The sequence below is a fragment of the Silurus aristotelis genome (genome assembly GCF_946808225.1).
Source record: "Silurus aristotelis genome assembly, chromosome: 4".
Lineage (NCBI taxonomy): Eukaryota > Metazoa > Chordata > Actinopteri > Siluriformes > Siluridae > Silurus > Silurus aristotelis.
The window spans coordinates 7,068,146-7,078,654 of record NC_139577.1 but is presented as its reverse complement, the minus strand read 5'-3'; the positions used below and the strand labels follow the sequence as shown (position 1 = coordinate 7,078,654).

At 37.7% G+C, this 10,509-nt stretch overlaps 1 protein-coding gene across 1 annotated transcript; it reads right to left on the bottom strand.

The window, feature by feature from the left end:
- Positions 1-3,013: 3,013 nt before the first annotated feature.
- cimip5 (ciliary microtubule inner protein 5) lies at positions 3,014-9,119 on the bottom strand. The gene is made up of 3 exons (XM_083539822.1): positions 8,663-9,119; positions 6,508-6,547; positions 3,014-6,396 (listed from the first exon to the last, which is right to left on the bottom strand). Exons 1-3 carry the CDS (start codon positions 8,890-8,892, stop codon positions 6,199-6,201), a joined length of 468 nt encoding a protein of 155 aa, XP_083395948.1. The 5' UTR covers positions 8,893-9,119; the 3' UTR covers positions 3,014-6,198.
- Between the last annotated feature and the right edge of the window lie 1,390 nt (positions 9,120-10,509).

Here is a 10,509-nt window from a genome sequence, read left to right as displayed (position 1 = left end):
ACCAAAGTTTCCAACACGCGCTCAAAAAATATTCGTGTCATTTCGGTACTATGAAACGGTACGTGTTTGTCCGAAACCTAACAAATAACCTGGCCCTCATCACCACACTATTCTTCCCTAATTTTACAGATAATCATAAAGCAGGATGCAGAAAAAAAGGTTCACTTTGGTACACTTCATTTTAGGGTTATTATGGGCTCCATGCATGCTTTAATATCCACACACAAACACACATGTTACACACTAAAAAAAAACTAAACGCCTCCATTCCCTGGTACTGAGAACCTCTTGTCTATTTAATGCACACAGTGTAATATGAAAAGCTCCACTCAGAAAGCTATAGTAGATCCACAATCTCCACACTTCCAGGTGATGGATACCGTATCAAATGTGTATAAGGTACTACAAGAACTGTGCATGCTTTATTGCTATTGCAATTAACACTCATCTTTCTTCATGCAGTAATCATCATGCGGTTCTTCACCACTCTGTACATTAGGGATCATCTCTGAATAATTCTAACTATATATAATTGTTCATTTCTAGCATATTCTAAATAATCGGATGGATGGATGGATGGATGCAACTTTGTCATTGCATTGTAGAGGTACACAGCAACAAAAAGCAGTTTACATATTCCAGAAGTGCAAATAGCAGAACTGTGCAAACTGACAAGTGCAGATTATTATGTAAATATATGTACAACAAATGAACATAAAGGCCCTGGTCAGTGACGACAGAAGCTGTCATCTATTGTGCAGTTGTTCATACAATGTACATGTATAATTTTGTAAATTGATTATATCCCAAATTTCTCTAAATATGTATTGTGCCTTGCACACACATTAGAACTGGGTGTGTGAGTAAATATAATTTAGATAAAGACATCAACAGCTTCTGCAGTCTATGGCCTTTATAGTTATTTGCTATACATATATTTGCATATTTATCTGCACTTGTCAGTTTGCACGATGCAATTATTATGTACTATTTACTACTTTTCCATTCTGGCAGCTGAATTTCATTTCTATTCGATGTGGTGGTGTCTTCTGTTTCCTTTTCACAAAAAACAACTGCTAAAACACAACACCAGCGTCTATTTGCGCTTATTTGTGACCTCGAACACCTCGGCTGTACGCCATGTGGTAAAAATGGAAAGAATTCCAGTAGAGAAGTTGGAATTGAGAACTTGAGGGCGCGCTTGAACGCTGCGTGATTCCTCGGTATTCCAGCAGTTCCCTCCGAGCTATTTTCCTCTGACGTCATCAGGCACGACGGCAGCGTTCCTGCAGCCATGAGCCTCAGTGGGAAGAGTTTTTACTGTCACAAATACCGACGAAGGAAAACAGATTATTTAATAATTACAGCAGCCATTGATTTTTTTTCCCCCATATATTTTCTTTATAAATACTGTTTCTACACGTGACTAAGAAAAGTAAAAGAAAAACTTATTTATGAGCATTTCTACACCTATTGCAGTCTTATTATAATGTAATTATATTAATAACAAGTACAATTTATGCTGTATTAATAATCCGGTACATTTATTTATTTAGCATTTTTTACAGCATTGATACACCAGTTTTGTTTATATTGCTATAAAAAGTGACAATGAGGTTTTAAAAAAAAAAGTAGTACATAAAAACATTCTTTAGGAAATTGTGCTTTTACTTGTAACAATGGTAAAATATATATATATATATATATATATATATATATATATATATATATATATATATATATATATATATATACACACACACACACACACACACACACACACACACACACACACACACACACACACATTAAAAAAACAGAAATAGGTTGAGTTTTTTAGTATTATATTCTATACTTTAGTGTGTACAGAACCTTTAATTATTAACCTAAAAAAAAAAAAAAAGTTTAGATAATTAATTATTTGAAATAAAGCAGATATCAGCTGCATGAGGACTTATATATTAAAGAAAACAATAAGATTTCATTTTGAATAAAGCTGAAATGATTAATGTTCTTTCATTCGCATATTTTATTAAATACACTGTATTGATGGTGGGACGGATTTTCTCCCCTACTGTAAGTGTCTATCTCAGCCGTTTACCACAGCGCCCTCTAGTGGATTCAGCGCGCTGTTACTCTGATATACTTTTTAAGGCTGCTTTTATAAAACAATAAAGATCATACTAACAATTTTTCTCACGATTAACTTTTTGCTTGTGAAATTATCGTTTTTTAATTTTATTTAAAAACTCTACTTCTAATCTTCTCATTACATTTGAGATAAAGGTATTCTTTGGTATAAAGAAGATAACCAGCTAACCAGCTACTAATCACTGACTGCTAATCCAACCAAATTGTTTAGTTTGGAAACAAATGTGATCATTTTAAAATTTCATAAATAATGATGGTTATGTAATTAAGGTCATGTAGCTAATCATAGCTAGCTAGATACCCTGACGTTAAAGTTAAATTGTATGTAATGGAGCTAAATCTACACTTGCAAATAGTTGTTGATGCTTAAATTAGACTAAAATCTTTGTGTTAAAGATCTTGTATATCTGCATCTTCTTCCAAAAACACTCACTATATAACTTTACATTATATGGCCAATCATTTGTGAACACCTGACCATAAGATAAATATGGGCTTCTTATTGAACATTTGCCATTATAATAACCGCCACACTTCTGAAAAGATGTTCCTCTGTGTGATGAAGATTGTTGCTCATTCAGCTAAGGGTGTAAAGTCAGGTAGTGATGCAGGTGAGGTGAGGAGGCCTGGGGTACAATCAGCTTTTACATTCATCCCAAAGGTGTTCAACAGGTTCAGAGCTTTAAAGCAGAAGATCTTCCACTCCAATCCATGTAAAGAATATTTTTATGGAGTTGTTTTTGTGTCAGGTTGGGGCAGGTTTCCCAAGCTCAAGTGAAGGGAAAATTTCATGACAAAGAAATACGACAAAATTGTGTGCCTCTAGGTTTGTGCTAATATTTTGGGAAGAAACACACCAAACTTCAGTGAGATCCTTTATTAAGATTTGGCAGATAATAATAAAATCTTAATTCCTATTTTTCAGAAACTGCTCTATACTTTTAATAATAGTCTAACAATAACAACCCAGATGTGAGCGTGGGTTTCATCAACAGATTAAACCTCCTCATGTGCACCTGTTTTCCACGGAGGCGTGAGTCAGCGAGCGGTGAGTCAAGCCAAACTCTGAGCTGTTTCAGTGGAACACATTAGATATGAACATGGCAGACTCTTGCTGTGATCCCTCCTCTGTCGCCCACATTCTCTTTCTCCCTGAAAGCCTCAACACGCCGTTAAAATATGGACGCCCACATGCTTGAAGACATTCACATAAGCCAAGAAAAAAAAAACTAAAAAAACAAAACAAGGTTCGACCTGTTAACTGTGTCAGTGATAAGACCAGTGGAGGAAAAGTACAAATTATATTTAATTGTCACTGTTGCTGCAGGTGTGTCGAGTTTCTGACATACAGAGATGTACAAATAACATAAATCCAAATAATAGGTAGTTTTAAAATGTTTCAAGACTAGCTTTGTTTACAAGAATATACTTTATTTACCTATCACCTTCAAAATTGTCCCCTTGCACATCAATACAGCGCTCCCAGCGTTCCTGCCACTTCTGAAATGTGTCCTGGAAGTCTTCTTTAAAAAGTGTGTCAAGCACCTTCTGCGATTCACGCTGGATCTCCACAACGGTGTCAAAATGGCAACCTTTGACCTGGGACTTCATCTTCGGGAAGAGGGTGAAGTCTGCAGCCGCCAAATATGTGAATTAAGGTGGGTGTGGAAGTGAGATCACGCTGTTTCCTGTGTGTTCACGTGTGAGGAGAGCTCGGTGACAGAGTGCAGGTCAGAATGGCAGACGTGGTAACGTACCTGGTTAGAATAGGAACCAGTCGCACAGCTCCTGATGTACACAGGACGATGTCTTTTGGCACATTGACTTATAAAGTTTGGTGCTCCCTGTGACTGTGTGTGCAGCCTTGTGCTGCTATCTGTTGGCATGTTACAAAACTAGTGTCGAAACTTTTTGATACCACCTCGTAATATTGTGTATGTCAAACATGAAATTTGAACCTAATGTACACACGTCATCATTACACAACACGTGCGAATCAAAAACTTTCAGGAACTTTAGGGGTGCAGGAATTTAAGTTTCAAGGACGACTTTATCTCCTGCTCCTTACATACTCTGCATTCAAGTGGACAGAACCTGCTGTACTGGGAAGCTTGATGCAAAAGCTGTACGAAATGGACAACATATTTCTGCCACAATTTTAATGTAGATATGTAGCCTGAAGATGCTCAAACTAGGGTCGAGCTTCATGTGTCTCATTAAAGGTCACTAAATACTTGTATGAGGTATTGAACACCATTATTAAAAAAATCGATTGTTTCCTAGAACTTTAAACATAAAGCTGCATTAGTTAAGCAGATTACAGTCAGATAATCGATTTCATTTATTAAATCATAAATGATAGCAACCATGGCAACTTTGAGTTGTATCTCATAGATCAAGTTCAAAAGGATTATTTTATATCAGGATTGTGATTTGTGATTTGTGGTTCAGTTGCTTGGGTCAGCTGAGTGTTTATTTTAGCGTAATGAAACTAGCTTCAGGTGTCAGCCATGTTAGCTTTAGCTATGCTCTATTATTAACAAATACAATCCTTAAAAGCCATTTTCACATGAAGCTTAAAAATAGCTTTAAAAAATTGCTCAAAATTTAATGTTATGGAGTCATTAAATGCCTGTTATACAAATCAAAATGATATATAAATCACAGTTCTTTGATTTGTTATAGTTTTATGAGCCTCAGTGGAAACACTTTTATAAGCACATGAGCAAATCAATAGCACCGGATTTACTAAAAGAACTTGGCACAGAAGCCAAACTTACAATATACCTGAGCACATAAATGCACTTTAAATTCATAAACGCCGAACTAATATTTAAGCATATATGCAGCTTTCATAATCGCTTAGTTGTGTAACAGACTATCGCATAACCTTCGTTGAAGAACGAGGTGTTGAAGGTCTAGAAGACATTTTCCAACTATGATATGATAAAGCAAAAAATAAAAACAAGTTCAGACAGTGACTGAAAATCCAAGAGCACTTGTTGGGCCTTTAAGTAAAACATGTTGACCTTCATCTGCTCAACCTTCCTAAATGACTCAAAACCGACACTACTAAAAGAACTCTAGATAATGGTGTAAAAATGACTTATTTCTCACATTAAAGCTCTTTGACTTATTTTATAATGTCAAATTAGCAGCCTGACATTTTTTGATTATTTTAACAATCCTAAAATAAAAATCTAAAAAACGCTATCAAGATTTTTTAGCTAAGAAAAAAGGAAATGAATCAACCCCGGGAAAGTGTGATGAAGCTGAGTAATTGTTAGCAATCTGATAATGTGCCATTCATGGATTATTCTTTTCATAGAGCAGCCATATGATAAGGGTTACAAATTAGTATTTATTTATTTATTTATTAATAAACCAAGCATATGAATTTTGTATCCGTTTAAAGGTACAAGTGTGGAATGTCAGTGATGCAAGATAGTTTCTGTTATTACTTGCCATGTTGATATTATTACTACAGTATGTTATAATATGTTATATGTTAATGTTATAGCAGCTATAACCATCCTTGGCCCAGTGTAGCAGAAAAGACAGAGATATGGAGAATGGTATAATGATGCTAAAGTTGTTATAGACACTGCAATGGGACATAGCCATAGCTACCATTTTTACACCATTTTGAATGCTTTGTTCAGTTAATGATGTTCAATAATTAGGGGGAGTGGTAGATCAGTGGTTAAGGTGCTGAGTTACTGATTGCAAGGTTGGGGGTTCAAGCCCCAGTATTGCTAAATTCCAACTTTGGGCCCTTGAGCAGGGCCCTTAACCCTCTGTGCTTCAGAAGCGCCATATCATGGCTTACCCTGTGCTTTGACCCTAGTAAGCAAGCTGGGAAATGCGAAGAAATAATTACACTGTAATGTATATGTGACAAATTAAAGCTCTTCTATTCTCTAATTTTGAGCAGATGAGTTAAAAATCTTCTTCATAAACACATTTTACTCACTAGCGTACAAAATTATTCTCGACTAACGACGAGTGTGTGTGTGTGTGTGTTTGTTTAGACCTCGAGAGCTGTCGTCAGCAGGGCTGCATTTCGGGACTCGGTTTGGTCTTATGGTGCTTCGTCGTCAGCATTAACAGTTTGTCCATTCGCATCAGCTCTTTGCCGAGTTCGGTGCAGACGCGGCTGCCGAACATCTGGTTGCTGGTGTTGGGGAGCGTTTCGGAGTACAGAGACACGTAACTGGGGAGCGGCGTCTCCGTCCTGGGGTTCCCCTGAGAGAGTGAACAGATGAAATGAGAGACGAGTTGCAAATGGAAGAATTGAAGCCATACAGGAGGCTAAAAGATGAAATGTTGTTGATGAAACGAAGACTGACTTCATACCAACTGATCAAAGTCTTTCAGAAAACTCCAGTTCTTCTCCCTGAGAACAGGTAAATTATAAAAAAGAAGATTACAGGTAAATAATAAACAAGGAATAGAGATATAAATAGTAATAAAGGTTTTCCTTAAGAGGACTTTGTACCATTACTTGAAACTTGTTCAGTTAGATATTAAAACAGGAAGGTAACAGGGTCCGTTTCTGATTTGCTCATGTAGGAGAGTTTCAATTTCTCAAAAATGAGGCGTTGAAATGCAGCAATGTGTGTTAGAATAAAATACTAATCCCCATCCAAGCAAAGTAATGGTGTCCTCATTGGATATAAAAGACACCTTGTTTGCTGTCTAGCAAACAAAAGTCCCAGGTAACACAGCACAGCTCATGTTACACATTCAATGTCATTATTAACTCATACTGTCACTTCTCTTCTGAACCCAGCCATTAGGGTTGCACAAGCCAGTGCACTCTTAGTGCCGGTTTCAAGCCCGGATAAATGGGGAGGGTTGCGTTAGGAAAAGCATCCAGCGTAAAACATGCCAAATCGAATATACTGTCACCTCTCTTCTGAATGAAAATGATGCTACATATAATATGTTTACACTCCGGGTTCTATTTCTAATATCATTACAATATAAACACTATTTTAAAATGCAAGTTTTAATTTATTTTTATTTCACTGCAACTGTATTCTATTTAATATAATGCATATTATATTTTTGTCCTCTATTCTATTTATTTATTTATTATTTATGTCAATGGTTCTTATATAGTTGACAAATATAACAAAATTAGAATTTTGCTCAGAGGATGCAGGGAACAGACATTACACTCGTTTTACAATCCTCACCGTCGAAATGGACTTTTTCCAAAGATCATCCTGTAATTATTATTAAAGAAGGAGAAGAAGAAAACTTTGAATAGTTGACAGAAAAAGAAAGAGACGATGAAGCATGACCACCACCTCTTAATACAAAAAATACAACCTCAGTGTTCTAAAAAAAAGTTAGAGCTCAAATATAAAGATGACACTAAAAAGATTTTCATAGTAAAAACACATCCATTCAAAAAATTATAGGTTCATGTAATCCAGATGTGTCCAAAGTTTGGCTCCAAGTTTAAACATGTGAAGAAGAGGTTGCAGAAGAGCTGGAAACAAGAACACGGTTACATGAAGAGCAAACACATTTGGCTCGTACTCCAAAACACTGCTGAGGTAATTAACAAAACAAATCTCACAAGACATGATGAACCACCTGAGGGCAGTGCAAAAACAAAAATATTGTAAGCAGAGGGATGGAGGGATGGAGGGAAGCAGGACAGGAATCAGAACAATACTCCAGCTATCTGAGCATTTTGGATTTGCAAATAATAATAATAATAATAATAATAATAATAATAATAATAATAATAATAATAATAATAATAACAATCTTTGATTATTGTAAAGCTCTTTAAAAGAAGGATGGAGCAGATATATAATGTGCTGTAACATCTACTGTTCATCTGATCATGAGTGTGAAGGTCCTTAACTAAAAGCTGGAAGTCTGCATTATGAGCTTATAGCATTATTGGTTTTGTGAGTTCAATGAAATAAATAAAAAAAACCCTCATCATATCGTGTATTACAATAAAAAAAAGTTTGTTTACTCTTCCCCCATTCTTAGTGTTTTGTTCGGAGTGTACACGCTGTGTGTTTGTTAGTAGTGTGGAGTTCACAGCAGGAAGCAGGGTACAGTTTTGTGTACAGTATCCACGGCTTTATGATCGCGCGCGGGACCAAGCAACCGTGTAACGCACACCGTGTACGGGGCACGCGCTCAACCGCGAACCTCTCCGTATCAGATAACAGAGAAACGGAGTGTCACTTCAAGTGCAACAAGAAGGAGACAAAAAAAGAGAAAAGGAAAGAGATGTGAGAGAGAGATAGAGGAGGTAAAAAAAAGAGAGAACGGTATAGAGGTGAAAAATAGGGGGGTGAAAGAGATTGAGAAACACAAATGTGAAAAGAGACAAAGAAAGCAGAAAGAAAAGGGAGGGAAATGTAAAAACAGAGAGAATGAGAAATGAGCGAGAGAGAGAGAGAGATGAAAGAGAGAGAGAGAGAGAGAGAGAGAGAGAGAGAGAGAGAGAGAGAGAGAGAGAGCATCGCTACACTACCATTCTTTAAGGCCGTCTCTCTCCGCGCGCACGAGCTCCCGCCAAACGCGGTCCTGCTTTACCGGGTCACGGTACTCGGAGTTTGGCTGCGGCTCGCTCGCGCTCCTCGGCGCGCTCTGCGGAGGTCTCTTCACGGACATTGAGGACCGGGAGGCCAGGGCGTCGCTGGGGCGCTCCGGTAAGCGGTACCCGGCCGAAGTGGCGCGTCTGATGCTGACTTTGCGCTCCATGTCGATTTATGATTTAAAATGCACGAGCTCTAATTTATGCTAGGAAAAAATCCAGCACGTGCACACAAACCGTGTTGACTTTAATCCCGATAAAACTCATCCCGCGCAGCTGTTGCGGTGTAACTCATCCCGCGCTCGAGGCACCGTCGTCATGACAGCGCGGAAATCAGTACGCGCGCCCTCGCGCATCCCTCACTTACACCTACAGCGCAGAGTCGACTCACCGACTGACACCGAATCGATTCTACGAGAGTCGAGCGAGCAGCCGATTCCTAAAGGAGAACAGCACGATCCTGTTCTGACAAAACCGAGGACAAGTCTGTATTGTGTCACACATCCACTACAGCAGGTTTAAAATCTCGTCCTTACATTTCTCAGCTTGTTTGGAAGTTGAGGTCAGAGCGGTCAGAGTGTTCAGAGAGCGCAGGAGCAGCCATGACACAGCTCCGCATAGAGCTAAGAAGGTTAAGGGCCTCGCTCTATTATGTTTCAACCTCTGACCTTCTGATGAGTAACCACAAAGAACCCCACTCTGCACAATGAGACCTTCTGTTAAAACTTTCTGGTCCTTCATACCAAATGATTTCTCATTTTAAAACACAGGGGATTTCACTTTGTCACATTTTGACTAATCCCTGCAAATACACGTTACTGCTTTCTATTATAACCTAGTGTTTTAATTGACAAAAAACTAATAAATTATTAAACAAATAAATCAGTAAATTAAAACCACAAACAACAATAATAATAATAACAATAACAACTAATAAGTCACATACTTTTGGAGTTAATTTACATCAATCCTCAATTTTACCTTCAATAGCCAACAAAAATAGTATTGCACGGAGTCGACTCTCGGAGTCGATTCCATTACTAAACTCTAACCCCCCCACAACTACCACGTTTGGAATCAGAAACAGAGCCGATTCCTTAGTATCTACGTTGCCCCTAGAGACAGCGGGCCGGTGTAGGGATTTTCGCTTTGTTCATTCACGGGGAAGTGAAACATCCGGTCCGGAAAGAGAACAATGAGGCTTTTAAAGGTTGAAGGGAATGAATGGATCAGAAAGAGATCATTTGAAAGACGAGATGTTAGAAACTAAACACAAACTGTCAGTTTTAGAAAGTCACACTGCTTACTGTTTTTTATTTATTTTTTATTTTTTATAATTACTACCAATACCAATAACCTTTTTACATTAAACAATTTATTCATTTTGGTGTTGATCACTTAGAAATGTTGATGATGATGATGATGATGATAATTATTACAATTTTGTTAATACAACTCACAATACAACCATAAAATTAGATTTGTTTGAATTTGACACTTAGTGACACTTAGCTTAGTGCCTCACATTTCTTTTGATCGTTGGTGAGCTGTTTCTACGAATCGTCTGGAGTCTACCTGTGGTAAATTGAATTGGTCGGACATGATTTGGAAAGGCACACACCTCTCTACAGCAGGTCTCAAAGCTGACAATGCATTTTAGAACAACAACCAAAGGAGGTCAAACTACAAAGCTCAGAAACAGGATTGTTACAAAGCACAGATCTGGGGAAGGCTACAGAAAAGTGCTGCTGCCCTGAAGATTCCCAAGAGCACAGTGGCCTCCA